This window comes from Moschus berezovskii, chromosome 11, assembly GCF_049115385.1.
Source record: "Moschus berezovskii isolate FMDL1 chromosome 11, NW_MosBer_1.0, whole genome shotgun sequence".
NCBI lineage: Eukaryota > Metazoa > Chordata > Mammalia > Artiodactyla > Moschidae > Moschus > Moschus berezovskii.
The window spans coordinates 108,347,079-108,373,367 of NC_142470.1; the positions used below are offsets into that span (position 1 = coordinate 108,347,079).

At 47.3% G+C, this 26,289-nt stretch overlaps 1 protein-coding gene and 1 non-coding gene across 5 annotated transcripts in view; one reads left to right on the forward strand and one right to left on the reverse strand.

The window, feature by feature from the left end:
• The first annotated feature begins 7,690 nt into the window (after positions 1-7,690).
• MERTK (MER proto-oncogene, tyrosine kinase) overlaps positions 7,691-26,289 on the forward strand; it is a 122,215-nt gene continuing 103,616 nt past the window's right edge. For 2 of the 4 annotated variants that reach the window (XM_055399358.2, XM_055399356.2), the window contains exon 1: positions 7,694-7,985. In XM_055399358.2, coding sequence (XP_055255333.2) covers positions 7,925-7,985 — 61 coding nt within the window. In that variant the 5' untranslated portion in view covers positions 7,694-7,924. Of the gene's footprint in view, positions 7,986-10,250; positions 10,891-26,289 lie in introns of those variants that run through there. The other 2 variants (XR_008682398.2, XM_055399357.2) reach the window with 2 other exon arrangements.
• Positions 20,123-20,258, reverse strand: LOC129540128 (small nucleolar RNA SNORA70). Its single transcript, XR_008682587.1, has one exon. It is a non-coding gene; the product is annotated as a small nucleolar RNA SNORA70 (small nucleolar RNA).

Genomic DNA, 26,289 nt, shown 5'->3' on the forward strand with positions numbered 1-26,289 from the left:
ATAGAGGAGATATGAACAACAGAGTCCTCCTGTATAGCCCATTTTGAACTATATTCAATATCCTGTGATAAACTATAATGGAAAAGAATATGAAAGAGAATATATATGTGTATAATTGAGTCACTTTACAGCAAAAATTAACACAATGTTGCAAATCAACTATATTTTAATAAAACAAACAAAAAAAAATAGATTAGGGCCGTTGATGACTGACCCTTTACGTCTTTCATGTGTAGTTTGGCCTGCTCCCCTGAGGACTTCAGCTGTTACTCTTGTACCTCGTCGCTGATATCCTGAGCATGCCTGATGACCAGACTGTATTTACAGTGCCACTTGACTTAAGACACAGCCCTTCTACCTTGACTCAGCGGGGGCTGTCTTCCCCGGCCTCCGGATGAACACTGCTATGGGCCATTGACATGCTCTGTTTCTCTTACATAATAAAAGTAGGGGCTCCACCTTGTAATGTGCAGAGTCCCATCAGATATAGGAGAGAGTGTGGACACTGGAGTATGAGTTCCAGGTTGGCGTCACCCTTCTAAAGTTGCACAAATGTAGCCTTTTGGGCTACATCCTATAAGGAAGAAATCTATTTTTTTAAAAAACTAACATTTCCCATCACATATCTTTATAATTAGGATATTAATGTTCAATAACATTCAGATGCATGGCAAGTATGAAATTAAAATGGTAGAATCAGAACTTCCCTGGCAGTCCAATGGTTAAGATACTGTGCTCCCACTGCCACGGAGAAGGCAATGGCACCCCACTCCAGTACTCTTGCCTGCAAAATCCCATGGACGGAGGAGCCTGGTGGGCTGCAGTCCATGGGGTCGCTAAGGGTAGGACACAACTGAGCGACTTCACTTTCACTTTTCACTTTCATGCATTGGAGAAGGAAAAGGCAACCCACTCCAGTGTTCTTGCCTGGAGAATCCCAGGGACAGGGAAGCCTGGTGGGCTGCCGTCTATGGGGTCACACAGAGTCGGACATGACTGAAGCGACTTAGCAGCACCAGCAGCTCCCATTGCAGGGGGTATGAGCTCAGTCTGCTTGGGGAACTAAGATCCTGCATACCATGTGGCACAGCCAAAAAAATTAGAAAAAAAAATACAATAGTCAGTAACCTACATTTTAGCTAGTGTTAATGTCTGTGCAAGTTTTAAAACAATGCTGTAACTCCTTTGACACTTCCATTGTCAAGAGGTAGGAGTTATGGCTCTTTCCCAGGAGGCTGGGGTTGTGACTGAATCCACCATTTACCAAGGGAGTCTGGCTTAGTGGCGTCAGGTGACCTCTGAGGCTAGGTTTTGAAAGGCCATGCAGCTTCTATCTTGGTCACTGGAAGGAATGGTCACTCTTGGAGCCTAGAGTTTCCTTGTAGGACTTCCAACTACTACCTAGGCCATCATGGGAAAGCCTCATTTAGACGGTCTGTTCTGCAGCCCTGGACTTTCGAGTCATCACAGTGTAAGCACCCACTCTGTGAGGATCAGGGATTGGCCAGCTTCTGTACAGGGCCATATCACATAGCTTTGTGGCCTCTGATCTCTATTGCAGCTATTCGACTCTGCTGTGACAGCACAGGAGCAGCCATGAACAACACACACTGCATGACTGTGTTCCAATAATCCTGATTTGCAAACACAGGCAAGAGGCCCACCAGCTATAGTTTGCTGATCCCTGTTCCAGATGCTTCTAGTCCACAGTCATTGAACCCAATATTTCAGCAGAGATGAAAGAGTTAAGACAACCCATCTTTGTACCCTGTCTAAATCTCTGACCCACAGAATCTGTGAATCTAACACAGCAGCTGTTGTTTACCCATGCTGTGTCTGGGGTGGTATATCATACAGGAATAGATAACTAGACAGTTTTATACCAGGTAAGCCTACTCATCAACAGTGTATTAAAAAGCAGTCATCACTCGGCCAACAAAGGTCCATATAGTCAGAGCTCTGGTTTTTCCAGGAGTCATGTATAAATGTGAGAGTTGGCCCATAAAGAAGGTTGAGCACCAAAGAGTTGATGTTTTCAAATTGTGGTGCTGGAGAAGACTCTTGAGAGTACTCTGGACTGTAAGGAGATGAAACCCGTTAATCCTAAAGGAAATCAAACCTGAATATTCATTGGAATGATGGATGCTGAAGCTGAAGCTCTAATAGCTTGACCACCTGATGTGAAAAGCCAACTCATTGGAAAAGACCCTGACGCTAAGAAAGACTGAAGGCAAGAGAAGGGGGTGGCAGAGGATGAGATAGTTGGATGACATCACCAACTCAAGGGACATAAGTTTGAGCAAACTCCGTGAGACTGTGAAGGACAGGGAAGTCTGGCATGCTGCAGTCCACGGGGTGGCAAAGAGTGGCTTAGCGACCGAACAACAAAAGCCTCATCAAGAATGTGAGGCATAGCAAAGACTTGAAGTAGGAGAATTAAGCAAGAGGGTGTGAGTCTATTGGAAGAGCACTCCAAGGAGAGGAAACAGTTGGTGCAAAACCCTGGGATGGAAGAGAGTCTGGTGCACATGAGCAGCAGCAAGGACACTGCAGGAGAACAAGGCTCTGCTGAGGCGCCCTGGCAACCCTGCACATCTCTTTGTAGGTGTGCAGGTGAGGCTTGACCCCAATTCTACCCAGGTCTTGGGAACCTGTCCCATGATTCCTCCTGGGGCAGAGGGAGGTGAGGCTGGTGAGCAGCCGCGGGGGCAGTTTCTTATGCCTATCTCACAGCACGCCTGTTTTTCTTCCTTCTCCAGACTTTCAGCTGGGCACATGAGTGAGTTTCCATCCCTCCTCACCATGCCCTGCTCCCCGCACCCCGCACAGAGCAGCAGTCACTTGTGAAAAATCAATGAAACTGCTCGGCTGTACTTTAGAGTTGGCCGCTCACCAGGGGAGTTACCCACTGCTCATGTCCACCCCCCTGGCTGGGTGTCCTCCTATGGGACTAGGTGTGCCAGTAGCTGACATCATGCTGATTTTGCTGTTAGTTAAGTAACAATGGATCTAAATCTATTTGGACTGGCTGCCTCCTTACAGCCAAATCTAGCTCATTTGACCAGCCAGACGGGGGTCAGGGACTCTGGACCAGAAAGCAGCATAAATGGAAGTGGAGTAAGGAGACGAGTCAGAGGAGAGGGGCCGGGTCGTGTGTTCCCCTGTAGGCCACAAGGCAGGGCTCTGGCCTTCAGCAGAGAAAGAACGGGAGTCCCTGTCCGGTTTTCAGCAGAGGAACAGCATTATTGATTCAAGTTGTCAAAAGACCACATTCAGTTCAGTTGCTCAGTCGTGTCCGACTCTTTACGACCCCATGAATCGCAGCACACCAGGCCTCACTGTCCATCACCAGCTCCTGGAGTTCACTCAAACTCATGTCCACAGAGTCAGTGATGCCATCCAGCCATCTCATTCTGTCGTCCCTTTCTCCTCCTGCCCCCAATCCCTCCCAGCATCAGAGTCTTTTCCAGTGAGTCAACTCTTTGCAAGAGGTGGCCAAAGTATTGGAGTTTCAGCTTTAGCATCAGTCCTTCCAATGAACACACAGGACTGATCTCCTTTAGGATGGACTGGTTGGATCTCCTTGCAATCCAAGGGACTCTCAAGAGTCTTCTCCAACACCACAGTTCAAAAGCATCAATTCTTCGGCGATCAGCTTTCTTCACAGTCCAACTCTCACATCCATACGTGAGCACAGGAAAAACCATAGCCTTCACTAGACGGACCTTTGTTGGCAAAGTAATGTCTCTGCTTTTTAATATGCTATCTAGGTTGGTCATAACTTTCCTTTCAAGAAGTAAGCGTCTTTCAATTTCATGGCTGCAATCAGCATCCGCAGTGATTTTGGAGCCCCAAAAAATAAACTCTGACACTGTTTCCACTGTTTTCCCATCTATTTCCCATTAAGTGATGGGACCAGATGCCATGATCTTTGTTTTCTAAATGTTGAGCTTCAAGTCAACCTTTTCACTCTCCTCTTTCACTTTCCTCAAGAGACTTTTGAGTTCCTCTTCACTTTCTGCCATAAGCGTGGTGTCATGTGCATATCTAAGCTTATTGATATTTCTCCCAGCAATCTTGATTCCAGCTTGTGCTTCTTCCAGCCCAGCGTTCCTCATGATGTACTCTGCATATAAGTTAAATAAGCAAGGTGACAATATACAACCTTGATGTACTCCTTTTCCTATTTGGAACCAGTCTATTGTTCCATGTACAGTTCTGACTGTTGCTTCCTGACCTGCATACAGGTTCCTCAAGAGGCAGGTCAGGTGGTCTGGTATTCCCATCTCTTTCATAATGTTCCACAGTTTATTGTGATCCACACAGTCAAAGGCTTTGGCATAGTCAATGAAGCAGAAATAGATGTTTTTCTGGAACTCTCTTGCTTTCTCCATGATCCAGTGGATGTTGGAAATTTGAGCTCTGGTTCCTCTGCCTTTTCTAAAACCTGCTTGAACATCTGGGAGTTCACGGTTCACATATTGCTGAAGCCTGGCTTGGAGAATTTTGAGCATGACTTTACTAGCGAGTGAGATGAATGCAATCGTGCAGTAGTTTGAGCATTCTTTGGCATTGCCTTTCTTTGGGATTGGAATGAAGACTGACCTTTTCCAGTCCTGTGGCCACTGCTGAGTTTTCCTAATTTGCTGGCATATTGAGTGCAGCACTTTCACAGCATCATCTTTCAGGATTTGAAATAGCTCAACTGGAATTCCATCACCTCCACTAGCTTTGTTCGTAGTGATGCTTTCTAAGGTCCACTTGACTTCACATTCCAAGATGTCTGGATCTAGGGCAGTGATCACGTTATCGTGATTATCTTGGTCGTGGAGATCTTTTTTGTACAGTTCTTTTGTGTATTCTTGCCACCTCTTCTTAATATCTTCTGCTTCTGTTAGGTCCATACCATTTCTGTCCTTTATTGAGCCCATCTTTGCATGAAATGTTCCCTTGGAATCTCTAATTTTCTTGAAGAGATCGCTTGTTTTTCCTATTCTGTTCTTTTCCTCTATTTCTTTGCAGTGATCTCTGAGGAAGGCTTTCTTATCTCTCCTTGCTATTCTTTGGAACTCTGCATTCAGATGCTTATATCTTTCCTTTTCTCCTTTGCTTTTCGCTTCTCTTCTTTTCACAGCTATTTGTAAGGCCTCCTCAGACAGCCATTTTGCTTTTTTGCATTTCTTTTCCATGGGGATGGTCTTGGTCCCTGTCTCCTGTACAATGTCACGAACCTCCGTCCAGAGTTCATCAGGCACTCTATCTATCAGATCTAGTCCCTTAAATCTATTTCTCACTTCCACTGTATAATCATAAGGGATTTGATTTAGGTCATATCTGAATGGTCTAGTGGTTTTCCCTACTTTCTTCAATTTAAGCCTGAATTTGGCAATAAGGAGTTCATGATCTGAGCCACAGTCAGCTCCCAGTTTTGTTTTTGCTAACTGTATACAGCTTCTCCATCTTTGGCTTCAAAGAATATAATCAATCTGATTTCGGTGTTGACCATCTGGTGATGTCCACGTGTAGAGTCTTCTCTTGTGTTGTTGGAAGAGGGTGTTTGCTATGATCAGTGCGTTCTCTTGGCAAAACTCTATTAGCCTTTGCCCTGCTTCATTCCGTGCTCCAAGGCCAAATTTGCCTGTTACTCCAGGTGTTTCTTGACTTCCTACTTTTGCATTCCAGTCCCCTATAACGAAAAGGACATCTTTTTTGGGTGTTCTAAAAGGTCTTGTAGGTCTTCATAGAACAGTTCAACTTCGGCTTCTTCAGCGTTACTGGTTGGGGCATAGGCCTGGATTACTGTAATATTGAACGGTTTGCCTTGGAAACGAACAGAAATCATTCTGTCGTTTTTAAGATTGCATCCAAATACTGCATTTCGGACTCTTTTGTTGAAATGCAAAAGAGTCCGGCGGCGCAGACGCGAGAGGCGGCCGGCTCCGGCGCAACCGACCACGCAAAGAAGCGCGGCTGAGAGGAGCTACCCCACGCCCGAGGCCAGGGCCGGCGGTAGAGAGGAGCTACCCCACGTTCAAGGTCAGGAGGGGCGGCCTTGAGGAGATACCCCTCCTCCAAGGTAAGGTGCAGCGGCTGCGTTTTGCTGGAGCAGCTGTGAAGAGATATCCCACGACCAAGGTAAGAGAAACCCAAATAAGACGGTAGGTATTGAGAGGGGGCATCAGAGGGCAGACACACTGAAATCATAATCACAGAAAACTAGTTGATCTGATCACATGGACCACAGCCCTGTCTAACTCAATGAAACTAAGCCAAGCCGTGTGGGGCCACCCAAGACAGGCGGGTCATGATGGAGAGGTCTGACAGAATGCGGTCCACTGGAGAAGGGAATGGCAAACCACTTCAGTATTCTTGCCTTGAGAACCCCATGAACAGTATGAAAAGGCAAAATGATAGGATACTGAATGAGGAATTCCCCAGGTCGGTAGGTGCCCAGTATGCTGCTGGAGATCAGTGGAGAAATAACTATAGAAGGAATAAAGGGATGGAGCCAAAGCAAAACCACTACCCAGCTGTGGATGTGACTGGTGATAGAAGCAAGGTCCAATGCTGTAAAGAGCAATATTGCATAAGAACCTGGAATGTTCGGTCCATGAATCAAGGCAAATTGGAAGTGGTCAAACAGGAGATGGCAAGAGTGAACATAGACATTCTAGGAATCAGTGAACTAAAATGGACTGGAATGGGTGAATTTAACTCAGATGACCATTTTATCTACTACTGTGGGCAGGAATCCCTTAGAAGAAATGGAGTAGCCATCATGGTCAACAAGGATCACATTAAAATACATTAATTCTAAAGATGTTGCCTTAAAGATAGTATGTGCGCATGTGTGTGGATGCATGCTGAATCGCTTCTGCGACTCTGTGTGACTATATGCGACCCCATAGACTGTACCCTGCCAGGCTTCTTTATCCATGGGGATTCTCCAGGCATGGGTTGCCATGCCCACCTCCAGATCTTCCCTACCCAGGGATCGAACTCATGTCTCCTGCATTGGCACCCCACTATGTGTGCTTATCTATATATAAAATGTTAAGTTATCCTTTCAATTATTAGTACAAGTGGCTGACATTTCTTTCACGGCTAACTTTCTCTGAGACTGCCCTCTTGGCCTCTCCACACTTTAATCGCTGGGGGGGGGGGGCGCCTCTTCCCACTTCGGAGGTGTTCATCTCCCTCCACGAGCATCATCTTTCTTGGACTCCACAAGGGGGCACAGCAAAGCGTTCTTCCCGGGAGGCGGTGAGCTCCGAGACGCCAGGACTGTCTCACACCTTCGGCCCGGGAAGCGCCGCCAAGGTGGCTCGGCGTCTGGGAGCGTTGCTGAGCCGCGGTTGCGGGACCGCCTCAGCCTCCAAGCCGCAGGCACCTTGTCCTAAGTCTGCGGGCAGCCTCGGGCACCCTGCGCTCCTCCCCAGCTTACTGGCTGTCCCTCCTACCTGCACTCGCCGGACGTCTGGATCCCGGGGGGCCGGGGGCCCTTGATCCTCCCCAGACCCCTCGCCTTCAAGGTCCTCGCCTCCCTCCCCTCGCTTCCAGCCCCCGCCTCGCGCCCGGGCCCACCCTGGCTCAAGCCCACCCCGCGGCCCGCCCCTCTCCGCCCCTCTCCGCCCCTTGGGTCCCGCCCAGCCCCCTTCCCCCCGCTCCGCCGCCCGCCTCTCCCCGCCGCCTTCCCGCCCCCTCCTCGCCCCGACTGGCTGGGTCGGCTCAGACTCGGCCCCCGGCCGGCCCCGCTCCAGCTCTCGGCGCCTCCGACCGCGGCTCCGCTCTGCGCCTTCGGAGCGGGCTGCCCGGGACTCCGGGACTGGGCTGTTTTCGCGCGTGCTAGGCCGGCGACGCGGCAGGTTCCGGACGTCCATCTGTCCGTCGGTCCAAAGAGACTTTTCAGATCCGCGCTCTCGGGATGGGGTGGGCCGCGCTGCTGTTCCTGCCGGGGCTCTTCCTTTCCGCGCTCTGGACGCGAGGTGAGTGCAAGGGGCCCGGGGGTTCGCGCCCGGGAGCTCAGGGGAAGGAGCGCGCCGATCCGGGCGCACCCAGCTGCTGGCAAGCTTGCAGACCCCTCCCCGCGCCCCAGAGGTGCCAGGTGCTGAGGTGCAGGGCTCCCGCGTACCCACCGTCCTGGCATCCTGGCTGGGTAGTGGGCGCGCGTCCCGGCGGAGCCGGGGAGGGGTGGGCGCCGAGGGCCCGCAGTGACCGCGGAGAGGGAAACCGAGCTCGGCCGGTTGCGCTGCAAGCCCTGAAGTTCTCGGCGGAGGGAAATGCGCCAAAAAACTTCACTGGAAGTGGTTGTGTGATTGGACCCCAGTTGCTGGCGGGAGTTCTGGGAGCCGCAGGCAGACCACATTTCCACTTTGGGGGACTGGAGACCCTCAGGCTGCGGGAGTTGAGGTCGCAGTCCCGGTGCAGCGATGCACCAAGGCCAAAGCGCGATCGGGAGGGGCTTGTCGGGCTTCCGACCTTCAGGGGATACTTTAGCAACGACGCCCTGTGAGGAGGGTGGGCAGAAAAAGAGGACGCGCTCTTTTCACCCCTATTATTGCTGAACAGGATCTAACGTGCTTGGTCAGCGTCTAGGCGTATTACCTATGCACTGCTGCTGCTGGTGGTACTGCTAAGTCGCTTCAGTCGTGTCCGACTCTGTGTGACCCCATGGACTGCAGCCTACCAGGCTCCTCCGTCCATGGGATTTTCCAGGCAAGAGTACGGGAATGGGGTGCCATTGCCTTCTCCGTCTGCACTGCTAGGCATTCCAATATAAGATACTGGATTGGTAAGTAGAGGCACAGGAAAGCAGGTTCCATGGTTCCATTCTGTATCCGCAGCTTGTTTGGAGGGCAAGTGATTAACGAACGGGTTAGAAGTTTAGCCTCTGAAGTATTTCTTAAGGAAGCTGGAAGAAACTTAACCAGGCTTTATGCTGAATAAACACACATCAAGCATTTTTCCTTAGCTTAAAGGTTTAGCTTTTATATAAACCTATTGTGGTCAAAGGTGTTTTTGAAGAGTACCTGGAAGCTTCAATTATACTTAAGCAGTTTACTTCAGAATTTTTCCTGTGAGAATTTCATTGGAAAGCTCAGTTGCTCAAAGCAGAAATTCTTAAGCAGCTGCACCCTCTTGTTACACATTAAATTGCACGTGCAATTTATAATTTGAGGCAATGTAGCAATTTGAAGCAAACATCCAGAGAGTAAACCAAGCAAAGAATGAAAACAATTCTGTTCTTTTGGCTCAGAGGTTAAAGCGTCTGCCTCCAATGCGGGAGACCCGGGTTCGATCCCTGGGTCCGGAAGATCCCCTGGAGAAGGAAATGGTAACCCACTCCAGTATTCTTGCCTGGAGAATCCCATGGACGGAGAAGCCTGGTAGGCTACAGTCCACGGGGTCACAAAGAGTCGGACGCGACTGAGCGACTGAACGGAACCCCAGTTCAGTTCAGTTCAGTTCAGTGGCTCAGTCGTGTCCGACTATTTGCGACCCCATGAATCACAGAACGCCAGGCCTCCCTGTCCACCACCAACTCCCGGAGTTCACTCAAACTCATGTCCTTCGAGTCGGTGATGCCATCCAGCCATCTCATTCTCTATCGTCCCCGTCTCCTCCCACCCCCAATCCCTCCCAGCATCAGAGTCTTTTCCAGTGAGTCAACTCATCGCTTGAGGTGGCCAAAGTATTGGAGTTTCAGCTTTAGCATCAGTCCTTCCAATGAACACCCAGGATTGATCTCCTTTAGAACTCCCCCCAAACCCTCAGAAATTCCTCAGCATTTCTGCTAGATCCATTTTTCATAATCTGTTATATTTTGCTACCAGAAAAGGCTGGCCATAAATAGTCTTGGATGTAGTGAATGTTGTGAAAATTATGGGAAAAGTAACAGAATCAGTAGTTTTGGGGAAGATATTTTTTAAATGGAGTGTTTTTCTTTTTCTACTTTTTTTAAGCGTTAATAATAATAAACCTTCTGTAGCTGATAATTACTTTAAGCAGATAATCATAAAAGTCTGTTAAAATCCACCCAACTGGAAGAATGAAAAGTTTCTCCAGTTTTTCTTCTCCTACCTTTTGTTTTTTATCTTGAATTTACCTGTGAGAAGTCTGACGGTGTTTCATTTTGTGAAAAGCTCAAAGAATGGGATTCTCACTGGCTGAATGGGAGCAGACCTGGCGGCTCAGATGGTCAAGAATTTGCCCACAGTGTGGGAGCACTAGGTTCGATCCCCTGGGTCAGGAGGATTCCCTGGAGAAGGGAATGGCTATCCACTCCAGTATTCTTGCCTGAAGAGGCCCATGGACAGAGGCGCATGGCGGGCTGCAGTCCATGTGGCTGCAAAGAGTCGGACATGACTGAGTAACTAACAGTTTCTCACACTCAAGGGTGCTGAACATGGACATTGGAGTCCTGTCTGGTTTTAAGATTTTCGTATTGTATGTTGCAGCTCTCAGTGGCTTACTCCGCAGACAGCAGAGACGGGAGAGACAGGGTGTGAATGTGTGCATGGACTCTACACTGTCGGGGAATGGATAGTTACAGTGTACACATCACTTTAACCCTGAAAGCTTCCCTGCCCCTCACCCCCACCCCCCACACAAACACCCTCCCACAAAGGTGAACACACAGAACTGAAACTGCTGAACCAGGGGCACTTCTGGGCTCTCCAGTCCTTTCTGTTCCGTCTCTGATGGGGGTGCCAGTGAGCAACAAATCCGCAAAGGGTAGCTCTAGAGGCCCGGGAGAAGCTGGAGGGTGGAAATACAGAAGCGGGTCTTGCTGTGATATATGGTGGTGCTGACGGACCTACTTGCGTAGCAGAAATGGAGGCAGAGGCACAGAGAACACGCTTATGGCCCAGGGCGGGGAGGACTGAGAAGGTGAGATGAATGGAGGGAGCAGCGTGGAGACACACATGCTACCACGCGTAAAACCAAGAGCCAGAGGGAGCTTGCTGTATGACCCAGGGAGCTCAGACTGGGGCTCGTGACAACCCAGAGGGCTGGGATGGGGTGGGAGGGGGGAGGTTCAAGAGGGAGCGGAGATATGTATACCTGTGGCTGATGCATGTTGATATACGGCAAAAATCAAACCAATATTGTGAAGCAACTATCCTTCACTTTAAAATAAGTTTTAAAAAATGCTGAAGTGGATAAAAGTGAAGGCATTGCAAGGACCTAAGCAGTGATGAGGCTGCACTTGCCCCTTAATGCAACCCTTAGAACTAATTGGGCTTTTTTTCTTTTAATCTCACTTTTTTTTTCCCATTACTTATTTGGCTTCATCAAGTCTTAGTTTCGGCATTCGGGATCTTTGTTGCAACACGCAGGATCTTTCGTTGCAGCATAGGGACTCTCTAGTTGGAGTCCAGGCTTAGTTGCTGGGAGGTCTGTGGGATCTTAGTTAACCCACCAGGGATCAAACCCAAGTCCCCTGCATTGCAAGGTGGATACCACTGGACCAGCAGGGAAGTTCTTAATTGGGCTTTAAAACTCTTCAGTGTTACGGTTTCTCTCCCAAACTGAAGCTGTCACCGTATTACAATCTACTGTAAACGTTATCCCAGAAAGAACTTTTAAGCTGTCTAGTTGCTCATGGGCTTTGTATCAATGGACTCAAATGCTTTGGGAAAGGAAGCAGGTCACACTTCAAAAATAAGTAACTTTTCAAAAGTTATTCTGATCTGCTTCCTTAGAGTGATGATGCTGTGTGTGTATGTGTGTATGCTCGGTCGCTCAGCTGTGTCTGGTTCTTTGCAGCCCCATGGACTGAAGCTCGTCAGGCTCCTCTGTCCATGGAATTTTCCATGCAAGAATACTGGAGTGGATTGCCATTTCCTTCTCCAGGGGATCTTTGACACAGGGATTGAACTTGAATCTCTTATTCTGGCAGGCAGATTCTTTACCACTGAGCTACCAGGGAAGCCAATGTGATGAATAGAACACTACTATTTTTCAAAATGATAGCTATTGTTTCAATCTTATTGTTAAAAATAACTTCCAAGTAATCCTAGGAGCAGCGTCAGTGGGTTGCCAGTCAGAGTTGGTTATAAACAGTGTCAGTGTTTATAGCAGTACCAGGTAGAGACGCTGAGCCTTGCTTTAAACGCGTTCCCCCACCTGGAAATGAACATTGGCCAACCTGCCACTGTCTGCATAGTGGCCAGAATGCGACTTTGAAGTGGAATGGGACTGGGTTGCCCCTTTGTCGGACATCCTCCGGTGGCCTCCCTCTCGGCACCGAGGTTGGCAGGGGCTGGGTCCCACCTCTCTTTGGCTCATTTTCAGTTTCAGTTCTTGCCGCTCCAGCCACAAAGGTCCTTTGGCTCTTTTGCTGTGGAAGTTCCCTCTGGCTGGAATCTTTTCCCCAAGATTTCTACACGCTAGCTCAGTTGCTCTCCTGAAGAGGCCTTCCCTCACTGCCACCTCTGTCATACCTACACACATACTCTATTAAATAACTCTACCGCTGTCTGATGGGTTCCTCTCTGTTTTCCAAGCAGGGTGCTCATTTCAGGTGCTCAGTACCTGCTGTTGTTTAGTTGCTAAGTCATATCTTACTCTTTTTTGACCCCATGGATTGTAGCACGCCAGGCTCCTCTGTCCATGGGATTTCCTGGCAAGAATACTGAAGTGGATTGCCATTTCCTTCTCTAGGGAATGGATCTCCATGAACCAGGGATCGAGCCCTCGTCTCCTGTATGGGCAGTTGGGTTTTTTAACTACTGAGCCAGCAGGGAAGCATGCTCGGTACCTGCAATGATCAAGGCCTCTGTGGGTCTCGCTCTGTCTTCCTCCCGCGTCTTTCTCCCTTCTGGCTTTTCCAGAAACAATTGCTGCAGCTCCCAGGCCCTTGTGCCCGGGGCTTGGTTGCTAGAAAACAATTTTTCATTTCACTGTTATGCCAAAATGATTTCATTACTAGAAAGGTTATGGTAGATTTGTGGACTGTATTAAGGCCAATAGAGCAAAATTAACATTTTTTATAGTCTCTTGACTTAAAAGCCAATTTTTCATGTTAAAGATAAAGTTTAACAGCTCCTTGTCCAGAGCAGATTGCCTAATTCCCAGGTCATTGTGGCCCAGAATGTCTTGGCTTTGGCGTGTTGTTACTAGTTTAATCTTAACCCGAAACACAGAGTGGGGGTGGGGGTGGGGAAAATGCATCTCAGCAGGGAGTTAATTATTATAAAACGTGAAAAAAAAACGGGCTATTATTAAACCTGTGTGCTTCAAGGGATTGGAATGAAAATGTTAACAGGGGCTGAGTGACCAAATGGGCTGGGCTTCCTGTCCTGCCTGGCTGGCCTCTGGGGAGCCCTGGGTGCAGTGACTAACTCTCAGGACCTCAGTTCCCTCACGGGTCTGGTGGAACTCTTCGTTATTCGTGGAACCGTTGGGAGGATAAAGGAGCCAATGTCATGTGGTAAAAGCTCTCAAACTATTAACCATTGTTACCCATGCTCCCTCCCTCTGAACTCAAATTTTGTGGTAATTGTTTTTCTTAAACAAAAGGTACTGGGGGAAAAGTTTCTCCTTTCTCACTGAAATGTGTCCTAAATCACAACTTGAAATATGAGGGCAGATCTGTGGTCCTGGCGCTTCGGTGGAGGGCTGCGGGGGCCCGTTCTGGAGCGCAGAACTCCTTGCTCTGTAGGACTGCTTCCTGGTAGTTCTGTGAGCAGAACCCACACTTGTTACCTCAGACAAGGCAGGGCCTGTCCTGACTGCTCCCCTTCCTGCCCCACCATGACCCTCACTCCTTGAATTCAGGCTTAACTGGGTCCAGGAATAGCTTCCCGTCATGTGCCTCTCAGGAAGGTATAAAAATGAGGTCCAGTTCCTGCTCAGTGTTTCCCACACCACTCTACTCTAAAGTGGGTGTGGTTTTGTTTTGGTTAGTTTTTTTTTTTTTTGGGGTTGTTTGAGTGTAAACATCCAGATAATTCCTTTCCTTTTTTCCAGTTAACACTAGGTTTGCCAGATGCAGGCTTCCAGTTGCAGTGGCTGCAGAATGCAGCTCAGTTTCTTGGGCGGTGCTTTTTGCCTGTGTCTGAGCGGGCGTGTGCAGGTGGTCTTGGAGCAGAGGGGCTGGGCAAGGAGCCCCAGGTGTGCTCCTGGTTTCCAGGTGAGTCCTGCCTAGTGGCAGGTGTGAGCAAGCCCCCCCAGGTGCCCCAGGAAAAGTCCAGACTCCTCTGCCTCCCACACTCTGGGCATTTGCTAACCCCTGACCCAGAGGGAACTTGTTCTTTATCTTGTTCCCGGTTCCAGCCCTGCTGCCTCCGGCTAAAATGTTGAAAATGCCACCTGGTAGGGAGGTCTTGTGGGCTTCCCTGGTGGCTCAGAGGTTAAAGCATCTGCCTCCAATGCGGGAGACCCGGGTTCGATCCCTGGGTCGGGAAGATCCCCTGGAGAAGAAAACGGTAACCCACTCCAGTATTCTTGCCTGGAGAATCCCATGGACGGAGAAGCCTGGTAGGCTACAGTCCACGGGGTCGCAAAGAGTCGGACACGACTGAGTGACAGAACGGAGGAAGGTCTTGCAGCCCATTTTGGAGAGCAAGAATACTCAGGGTACCTACCAGCCAGCACTTTCTCCCTCCTAGGCCTTAGTTTTCTTTGAAGTGAGGCTGTTGAACTGTATGGAAGATTTTTTTTTTCTTATGGACCATTAAAAAAAAATTGAATTTATTTATTTTTGACTGTGTTGGGTCTTCCTTCATTGCTGCTCGGGCTTTTTCTCTAATTGCTGTGTGGGTGCACATGCTAAATTGCTTCAGTCCTGTCCGACTCTGTGCGCCAGCCAGACTCCTCTGTCTATGGGATTCTCCAGGCAAGAATATTGGAGTGGGAGATCCCTCCGACCAAGGGATCGAACTCTCATCTTTTATATCTCCTACACTGAGAGGTGACAAGTGGGGGCTACTCTCTAGTTTTGGTGCGTGGGCTTCTCATTGCGATGGGTTCTCTTGTTGCAGAGCATGAGCTCTAGGGTGCATGGGCTTCAGTAGTTGTGGCTCCTGGGCTCTAGAGCACAGGCTAAATAGTTCTGGTGCATGGCTTTAGTTGCTCCTCTGCATGTGGGATCCTCCCGGATCAGGGATGGAACCCGTGTCACTTGCTTTGGCAGACGGATTACTTACCGCTGAGCCACCAGGGCAGCACGGGGTGTGGATGATTTTTAAAGTCTTACATTTGTTATAGCATTGTTTCTGTTTTCTGTTGTGGCCTTTTGGCCACGAGGCGTGTGGGATCTTAGTTCTCTTGCCAGGGACCAAACCCGCACCCCCTGCGTTGGAATTCTTAACCCCCAGATGAGCAGGGAAGTTCCATGGAAGATTCTTAACCTCAGCAAAGGCCCAGGTCTTCCCTGGGTTCATGAAGCCTGGAAGCTGGGCCCCACCAGCTGCTGGCCAGCTTGCCCTCTTGGTCGCCATTTCCACTCTGTTTGAGCCTCTGTCAGCCAACAGGATCCAGTGGGCGTGGCCTGGCTGCCACTTCAGGTCACCTCCTTAGGTCCCAGTGTTTTGAAGTAAGGATGTTGTTGCTATTGTTATTTAGTTGGTAAGTCGTGTCCAGCTCTACTTGTGACCCCATGGACCATAGCCCGCCAGGGTTCCTCTGCCCATGGGATTTTTCTAGGCAAGAATGCTGGAGTGCGTTGCTATTTCCTTGTCCAAGGGATCTTCCCCTCCCAAGAATCAAATCCGAATCAAAGAAGAATAATTATGTCTTAAAGAGTTCGTTGAAAAGTCTGCACTCCATTCTAAAACATTTTATTTCATCCTTTGTCCCAACTCCAGTATTCTTGGGCTTCCTTTGTGGCTTAGCTGGTAAAGAATCCGCCTGTATGCAGGAGGCCAGGGTTCGAACCCTGGGTTGGGAAGATCCCCTGGAGAAGGGAAAGGCTACCCACTCCAGTATTCTGGCCTGGAGAATTCCATGGACTGTATAGTCCATGGGGTCGCAGAGAGTCAGCCACGACCGAGTGCCTTTCACTACACTCACTTGTCCATTTCATCCACCGTTAGTTCATCTTTCACTTAATGGTAAAATGGATTTTCCATGAGTCTTGGGGGATGGCAGGGGTGGGGGAAGGAGCAGGGCAGAGGGGAGAAGGAGAAAAAGAGAGAGGAGACATGTTGACTTTATGTTTGGACTGAGATCATAGATACATGATAAGTTTTACACCAAAAGCTAAGCATGTTGGAGTGACTTAGGCTTAGAGAAAAACCACTGCATTTCATAATCACAATGCATAGGTGTTTGTGGCAGCAGCTTTTATGCTTGTATGTTTCTCCCTGTCCTCAGACATTAATGGGGCCTTCTGGATTTTTCCCAGTCAGGCCCTTCATAGCTGTTGTCTAGGTTCTGGCGAGTCAAGCAAGGCCCCGGCAATATCTGATCATCACTGGGTTAGAGCTCTGCCCCAGCTCACTCAGGATTTAGGTCTTAGGCTGGAACTTGAGGATCAGGCAAACACTGTCACACAGGTCACTTTTCTTTATAACCTGCTTTTGGGTGCAGGGATTAGGGGTGGGGGAGGTGACGGCTCCAGTTATGTCAGCATTCAGGGCCAGTGGACGTCTTAGATTTTGCCTTAGCTCTGGTCCTTCCTCTCCTTGGACATACAAAGGAAAGCCTTGTTTATTTTGGAGAAGGGATTGCTTTGCTATTGTAAGCCGCAGGGCTTTCAAAGCTGCTCGTAGAAGACCGACCTCACTATCGTTTTTGAAAATGATCTTTTCTACAAGTAAGAACAGGCTGTCTTCGTGGAGAATATTAGAGCATAAACTCAAACTCGCTGCAAGTACTTTTCTGTCCCGGTGCTGCTTACTGAATGCGCAGTGAGGTGATGAATATTCATGGCCTCCCAAGGGTGGCCTGTTTTCCACTCGTCACAGTTCAGGGCAGGCTGCCTCCACGCAGGAAGTGAAAGCACCCTTTGAGCCTCTTTTTTCTTTTTTTTTTAATTTGGGCACATGATTTGAAGATTTGTTGATGCAAACAATGTTCTTTGAAAGTTTGAGGACAAAGGAAAAAGGAAGCTCTTAGACTTTAGCAGGAAATCTACAGCATTAGGTTAAAAAAAAAAACAAAAACACTTTGAGAGTCTGAAGATGTCAGTCCTCAGCCCATTCGCAACGTGCAGGGATAGTCATGTTGCGGAAGCTGCATGTCTCTGTTGATTGAATAGGGGGCAGATAGGTGATTCTGGGATATCTTCTGGGCAGGAAACAGATTGCATCTGAAAGAGAGATGTCGGTGGATCATCGGAGGACTTTCTCTCCTCGAAAGTCAGACATAGGGCCTGCATGAGTGTAGCCCCCCAACCCACCCACCCCAGCTCTCTGCCAGCCTCTGGCTATAAGTGTCCTCAGGCATCAATCAGCCTAAAAATGGGGCCTGAGGCAGTGTAGGGTGTCCCTTAAAAATGAGTCGTGGAATGTCCCTGGCAGTCCAATGGTTAAGACTCTGTGCTTCCAATGCAAGGGGCATTGGTTTGATCCCTGGTCAGGAAACTAAAGATCCTGCATGCCTTGCAGCGTGGCCAAAACCTAGCTAGCTAAATAAAGTAATAATAAAGTCTTCACAATTCCCTGGTGCTCCAGTGGTTAGGACTCAGCACTTTCACTGCCATGGGCACGGGTCAGGAAATAAATGAAGTCTGACAAAAAAAAAGAGTCCTGTCTGTATGGCTTCTTTCCTGCGGGCAGCTACCATTCCCTGCTGCCCTTGCTGACTGTCCCCATGAACTACCTTCCTCTCCCCACCCCCCGCCCCCAGCTCTATCTGGGGCAATAGAAGAGTCTGGAAACACAGAAGTGTATTTCTGAGGATCTTGGACGTGCTCAAAATCCTTCAAGCTAGGCTTCAGGAGTACTTGAATTGAGAACTTCCAGATGTACAAGCTGGGTTTAGAAAAGGCAGAGGAACCAGAGATCAAATTGCCAACATTTGCTGGATCATAGAGAAAGCAAGGGAATTCCAGAAAAACATCTGTTTTTGTTTCATTAATCACTTGAAATCTTTGATTGTGTGGATCACATAAAGGTGGAACATTCTTAAAGAGGTGGGATTACCAGACCACCTTACCTGCCTGCTGAGAAACCTGTATGCAGATCAAGAAGCAACAGTTAGAACTGGATATGGAACAATGGACTGGTTCAAAATTGGGAAAGAAGTACGTCAAGGCTGTATATTGTCACCCTGCTTGTGTGACTTACATGCAGAATACATAATGTGAAATGCTGGGCTGAATGACGCACAAGCTGGAATCAAGATTTCCGGGAGAAAAATCAACAACATCAGATATGCATATGACACCAGTCTAATGGCAGAAATCGAAGAGGAACTAAAGGGCCTCTTGATGAGGGTGAAAGAGGAGAGTGAAAAAGCTGGCTTAAAACTCAACATTCAGAAAATGAAGATCATGGCATCTGGTCCCATCACTTCATGGCAAATGGAAGGGGAAAAAGTGGAAGCAGTGACGTATTTTCTCTTCTTGGGCTCTAAAATCAATGTAGATGGTGACTGCAGCCATGAAATTAGGAGACTCTTGCTTCTTGGAAAGAAAGCTGTGATAAAGACAACATATTAAAAAGCAAAAACATCACTTTTACTGACAAAGCTCCATATAATCAAAGCTATGGTCTTTCCAGTAATCATGTATGGATGTGAGAGTTGAACCGTAAAGAAGGTTGAGTGCTGAAGAATTGATGCTTTCAAATTGTTGGCCTGGAGAAGACTCTTGAGAGTCCTTGGACATCAAGCAGATTAAACCAGTCAATCCTAAAGGAAATCAACCCTGAATAATCATTGGTAGGACTGATGCTGAAGCTGAGGCTCCAATACTTTGGCCATCTGATGCAAACAACAGGCTCATTGGAAAAGACCCTGATGCTGGGAAAGACCGAAGACAGAAGAAGAGGATGGCAGAGGCTGAGATGGTTGGATGGCCTCACCAGTGCAATGGATCTGAACTTGAGCAAACTCCAGAAGATAGTGAGGGACAGGGAGCGTGGCGGTGCTGCAGTCCATGGGGTCGCAAAGAGTCAGACACGACTTAAAGATGGAACAGCAACAGTGTGTGGCATTGATGTTAATTCTTCTTTAAGCGCCTGGTGTAATTATCCAGTGAAATTGTTTGGGCCTGGAAATTGGTTTTGTGGGTGTTCTTTAAATTACAAATTCAATTTCCTTACCTGGTGCTGTTCAAATTATTTCGTATTGAGCGAGTTGTGGTTCAGTTCGGTTCAGTCGCTCAGTCGTGTCCGACTCTCTGCGACCCCATGGACTGCAGCACGCCAGGCCTCCCTGTCCATCACCAACTCCCGGAGTTCACTCAAACTCATGGCCATTGAGTCGGTGATGCCATCCAGCCATCTCATTCTCTGTCGTCCCCTTCTCCTCCTGCCCTCAATCTTTCCCAGCATCAGTTTCATTTCAAATGAGTCAGCTCTTCTCATCAGGTGGCCAAAGTATTGGAATTTCAGCTTCAGCATCAGTCCTTCCAATGAATATTCAGGACTGATTTCCTTTAGGATGGATCGGTTGGATCTCCTTGCAGTCCAAGGGACTTCTGAGTTGTGATAGTTTGTGTTTTTTGAGGAATTGGTCCATTTCCTCTGTGTTGTAGAATTTGTATGTAGAGTCGTTCACAGTATTTAGTTATTATTACTATGATTTTTACAGTTTTTTGACAGGAAAGTAGGATTTATTGGTGGGCATGAGTAAAGAGGGGACAGTGCCAAGGCTCTCATGAGTGCAGAGCCTGCCATTTGTCCAGGGGCCATGATTAGGGTGTATTTAACCACACAGCTATCTGGGATGAGCTGCTTTTCTGTCACCGTGTCTTCAAATTCATCTATATTAAACTTGGTAAATCCCCACATCTTAGAGATTTGGATCTTCTGGCAGCCTGGGAACTTGAACTTGGCCCTGTGAAGGGCCACAGTCACATGCTGTTTATTCTGCAACTTGTTGTGGGTGGACTTTATGACTTGGCCAACGTGGACTCTGGTCGCTGTGCCCTGGGGCTTTCCAGAGGCACTGCATATACTTGTCTAGAGTATTGGGGACAGCATACTAGACATGAATGTCCACTGGAAAGGGCTGTCTGCAGGGTCCCTTAGAGCAACCCATACAGGCAGCAGGCTGCAAAAACTACAGAGGAGGCTGCTGTTTGCAGCTACTGCACACTAGACTCCCACGGGGAAAGGAGCACAGTGGGCTTCAGTTCAGTTCAGTTCAGTCTCTCAGTTGTGTCCAACTCTTTACTACCCCGTGAATCACAGCACGCCAGGCCTCCCTGTCCACCACCAACTCCCGGAGTTTACTCAAACTCATGTCCATCGAGTTGGTGATGCCATCCAGCCATCTCATTCTCTGTCGTCCCCTTCTCCTCCCGCCCCCAGTCCCTCCCAGCATCAGAGTCTTTTCCAGTGAGTCAACTCGTCGCATGAGGTGGCCAGAGTATTGGAGTTTCAGCTTTAGCATCAGTCCTTCCAATGAACACTCAGGATTGATCTCCTTTAGAATGTACTGGTTGGATCTCCTTGCAGTCCAAGGGACTCTGCTGCTGCTGCTAAGTCACTTCAGTCGTGTCCAACTCTGTGTGACCCCATAGACGGAAGCCCGCCAGGCTCCCCCGTCCCTGGGATTCTCCAGGCAAGAACACTGGAGTGGGTTGCCATTTCCTTCTCCAATGTGTGAAAGTGAAAAGTGAAAGTGAAGTCGCTCAGCCACGTCAGACTCGTAGCGACCCCATGGACTGCAACCCACCAGGCTCCCCCGTACATGGGATTTTCTAGGCAAGAGTACTGGAGTGGCTTGCCATTGCAAGGGACTCTAGTTGGTAGCAAACATAGTGTTTCATTATTATACTTTTGATGTCTTCAGAGTCTGTAGTTATATTCCCTATTTCATTCCTGATATTAGTAATTTGTGCCTTTTTTTTCTTTGTCAGTCTTGCTAGAGACTTATCAATTTTATTGATTTTTTTCAAACAACTAGCTCTTTGTTTCATTGGTTTACCCTATAGCTTTTCTTTTTTCAATTTATTTCTTATATTTATTTTCTTCCTTCTTTTTGTTTTGGGTTTGCCTTGCTCTTCTTTTTCTATCTTATGAGCACAGACTACTAAATAAAATTTCCATCCAAAACTGTGTCAACTGTGTCCCACATATTTTGATATATTATAACTTCATTTTCACTCTGTTCAATGTATTTTAAAAAAATTTCCCTTGAGACTCTTCCTTTGCTCCATAGATTATTTAGCTGTTAGTTTGCAAGTATTTGGAAAATTTCTAGTAACCTTCTGTTATTAATTTATATTTATTTCCATTTTAATCAGGGAGTACAAACGGTACCACTTTAATTCTTTTAAATTTGTTGAGATTTGCTTTATGGCTCACAATGTGGTTTATCTTAGTTTATATCTCATCATCATTTGAAAAGGATGTGTATTCTGCTGCCATTGGGTGGAATGTTCTGTAAATGTAGTCTAGATTCTTTCCATTGGCAGTCTTATCAAGTTCTTCCATATCCTTGCTTATTTTGTGCCCAGTTCTTTTTTCAGTTGTTGAAAGAGAGATGTTGAAGTCTTTCCTATAATTGCTGATTTCTTTATGTCTCCTTTCAGGTCTTTTGGGTTTTGCTTCACGTATTTTGCAGCTCTTTGCTTTGGTTCATATTCATTTAAGACTGCTGTATCTTCTTGGTATACAGACTTTTATCATTACATAATACGTCTTACTGGTAATTTTCCTTGTTTGAAATTTACTTTATCTGATGTTAATGTAGGCATCCTGCTTTTCTTTTCGTTATGGTTGTATGATTTTTTTTTCTATCTTTTGTATTCAATTTGCCTGTATCATTTTATTTGGAGTGAATTTTTTTTATAAATGGCAGATAGTTGGGTCATGTTTCTTCAATCTACTCTGCCAATCTTTGTATTTTAATAGAAGTATTTAGATCATTTATATTTAATGTAATTAGTGGTCTATTAGGTGTTGATGTTTTACCAGTTCAAGTGAATTATATAATCCCTACTTCCTTTTAAGTCCCTTTCAGTTCACTTCAGTCACTCAGTCGTGTCTGAGACTCTTTGCGACCCCATGAACTGCAGCATGCCAGGCTTCCCTGTCTATCACCAACTCCTGGAGTTCACCCCAATCCATGTCCATTGAGTTGGTGATACCATCCAACCATCTCATCCTCTGTCGTCCCCTTCTCCTCCTGCCCTCAATCTTTCCCAGCATAAGGGTCTTTTCAAATGAGTCAGTTCTTCGCATCAGGTGGCCAAAGTATTGGAGTTTCAACTTCAACATCAGTCCTTCCAATGAACACCCAGGACTGATCTCCTTTAGGATGGACTGGTTGGATCTCCATGCAGGCCAAGGGACTCTCAAGAGTTTTCTTCAACACCACAGTTCAAAAGCATCAGTTCTTCGGTGCTCAGCTTTCTTCATAGTCCAACTCTCATATCCATACATGACTACTGGAAAAACCATAGCCTTGACTAAATGGACTTTGTTGGCAAAGTGTCTCTGCTTTTTAATATGCTATCTAGGTTGGTCATATCTTTCCTTCCAAGGAGTAAGCGTCTTTTAATTTCATGGCTGCAATCAGCATCCGCAGTGATTTTGGAGCCCGAAAAAATAAAGTCTGACACTGTTTCCACTGTTCCCCGTTTGAAAATATTTTGGTTTTCCTTTCATTCCAGAAGAATTCTGAGTTGACATTCCTTCTCTCTTATCACTTAGGAGAATGTGCCACTTCCTTCTGGAAATTCACTGTCATTTGAATTGGTTTCCCCTGTGAGTAAGGTATCTCTCTCTTATTGCTTTAAAAACTCTTTTTATTTTGTCTTTAGGATTCAGAATTTTGACTATAATGTATCTTGGTGTGGATATTTTTTTAGCTTATCTTATTTTGGATTCGTTCAGATGTTTTATTTTATAGGTTTATATCTTTTGTCATATTTGGGAAGTTATTAGCCATTATTTCTTCAAGTGCTTTTTCAGCCTTGCCCTCTTTGTCTTTTCCTTCCAGAACTCTGATGATACAAATGTTAGACTTTTAATGATAGTCCTACAGGTTGCAGAGACTCTGTTCCTTATTTTCCGTTGTTCAGACTAGATAGTTTCCTATTGCTCTTATCTCCTGGTTAACTTATTCTTCCCTCTGCCCCTTCATTCTGCTGTTGAGCCCATCCACTGAGTTTTTATTTTGATTATTGTATTTTTTAGTTCAAAAATTCCCATTTGTTTCTCTTCTCACTCTTCTATTTCTTTACTGAGACTTTATATGTATTTGCTAAAAAGCTTCCTATTTTATTCATGAATTTCATATTCATTGGAGTAGTTTTTAAATATCTATTTAACTGCGCCAGGCCTTAGTTGTGGCATGCAGGATCTTCAGCCTTTGTTGTGGCATGTGGGTTGTTTAGCTGCAACATGTGGGATCTTTGAGTTATGGTATGAGAACTCCTCGTTGTGGCATGTGGGACCTAGTTCCCCAACGAGGGACTGAACCCAGGCACCTCACACTGAAGGTCAGAGTCTTAGCCACTGGACCAGCAGGGAAGTCCCTCACTGAAGTATTTTTATGATTCCTTCTTTAAAAGCTTTTTCGAATAACTCTCTGTTATCTTGGGTTTTGTATTTCATTCCGTTTGAGACAGAATATTTTTTATTGAAACCTAGACGTTGAGAGTATTATGTGACTGACTCTGATTTGCCTTTTGTTTTACGTAGTTTCCTCTGAACTGCTGTGGGGGTAGAATTCTATGTTTCCCCAGTGGGTCGCCTTTCCCTTCTCCAGGGGATCTTCCCAACCCAGGGATCGAACCCAGGTCTCCCACATTGCACGTGGATTCTTTACCAGCTGAGCTATGAGGGAATCCCTGGGTTCCCCACTCAACCTCCACTGACACCTAAGGGTGGGATGTTATTGCTGGTCAGAGGTAGGGTGGGAGTTCTGGCTGGGGAAAGGGTAGGAGTGCCTGATTACTTTACGACAGTTCCCCCCTGACCGCCACGGACCCTAGGGAAGTAGTGAAATCTCTGACTCTCTACTGGGTTCTTCTCATACCACCCTGCCTGGGACAAGGAGAGATGCCTCATTCATGGCATGTGGGAATAAAAGTCTAGGCATCCCATATGGGCTTTACTAACACCAGCCAGTGGGGTGAAAATGCCACCTGTCTTCTTGGCCTTCTCTGATACCACCCAGTGGAGAATTTGTGGCACCTCTTTATAGCCTGGTCAGGGTTCAAGTCTAGGTTGCCCACTAGACCTTTGCTGGCATGGGTGGGGATGGGGCCATGGCTTTTTCTGGATTGTTTGCCTGGAGAAGAGCAGTTTACTGTTTAAAAGCCTTCTGTCTTGCCTGGCTGCCCTTTCCTAATCCTTTGATTAGAGGTAACAGGCTTTTGTTGTTGTTTTTTGTCTTTGCCCGTTAGCATTTCCACATCTGGGATACCTGAACAAAAGGAGACTCGGGGAATCCATCACCATGTTGCTCGTAGGTCCCCAGGTCCCTAGTCAGACTACTGTCCTTCCACTCTTCAGAGTTTTCTAAAAAGCTCCTTTTATATGTAATACCCTGTGTTTTTAGGTGTACTTAGTGCAAGAATTAGGGAAAGATCCATTTACTCTGCTTTGGGAGGGAATTCTTTGCCCTCTTTGTCACTTGGGAATGATATGGACAAACGGTGCTGGCTAAGGTATTTGGTCCTGAGAGATGGTGACTTTTTTTTAATGATTTATTTAATTGTTGGCTGTGCTGGGTCTTCGTTGCTACACTCAGGCTTTCTCTGGCTGTGGCGAGCAGGGCTGCTTTTCACTGCGGTGCACAGGCCTCTCACTGCGGCGGCCTCTCCTGTTGAGGCGCGCAGGCTCCAGGCACACGGGCTTCCGCAGCTGCAGCCCGTGGGCTCCGTAGCTGTGGTTCATGGCCTTAGCTGCCCCGCAGCACGTGGGGTCTTCCCAGACCAGGGGCTGAACCCCTGTCCCCTTTGTTGGCAGGCAGATTCTTAACCACTGGACCCCCAGGGAAGTCTGAGGTGGTCACATTTTAAAAGGAAATGTTTCTTCCTGAAAAGAATGGCTAAAATTAATAGGATTTCAAGTGTTAGTGGGCTGGAGGATGTGTGTTGCGGGTGGCAGGGCAGAGGAGTAAAACTTGGGAACAGAGTGTCTCTCCTGGGTCTTGTGAAAGCCACAGCTGGCCCTTGCAGAAAGCCAGCCCCAGACACAGGGGCCAAGCTTCACAACCCTGGCCAGAAAGTGTCCCCTCAGCCTGTCTATGACACTTGGCGTGCTGCCAAAGGGGAAAGAGAAGGAAAGCCACCCTTGGTTGGGTAAACATATTTCTGTTTCCCTGCAAGAGGCTGAACGAGCCAAGTCAGCATAATCGGTTCCATGTGTCCGCCTGTGGTAGTCCAGGCACGACTAGCTGTGCCTTGGAAACAAAGCAGATCAGACATTTCAGGTTATCGTGCTCCTGCGCAGTGCTCGCCTCTGGTCGCTGAGAGAGGCAGGCATTACGCATCTTCCTTCACAGACCAGGAGACGTGAAGGACACGTGACTGGGGAAGGGAGTTTCTAGTGGTCCTGTGGTTAAGACTCTGGACTTCCACTATGAGGGATGCAGGTTCAATCTCTGATCAAAGAACTATTAATAAGGTTCCACATGCCTCTGTGGTGTGGTCAGAACAAAAAAGGAGAAATGACTGGCACAGGGTCATCTGGCTTCTGAGTGGCTGAGCCAGAACTGAACTCTGGTACCATAGGCCTTGTTCATCCCAGGTTCCCAAGCCACAATGCATTTAAAACGTCAGGGTTCCCAGGCAGGAGCCCCCCCTCCCCTAGATGATTTGGGCCACGGGATGGATCCATTCCCTAATACCCTAGGAATTAGGTCTGACCCTAATTCCTCTAGAATCACTAGAGGAGATTTTTTAAAATCCCAATACCTGAGCTGTACTGCTGGCCAATAAATTCAACCTCTGGGTGAAACACAGGCATCGGAGTTTTAAAAGCTTCCCTGGAGATTCTGACATTCTGCTGGTTTTGAGAGCATGCTGGAGAGTTAGTAGATGATGGTGAAGATTCACAGTCTGAATCTGGAGCTCTGTTTTCTGGGTGCATTAGTGCTCAACTATCAGAAAGGACTGGACTTCCCAGGTGGCTCAGTGGTAAAGAATTCACCTACCAATGCAGGAGACACAGGTTCAACCCCTGGGTTGTGCAGATCCCCTGGAGAAGGAGATGG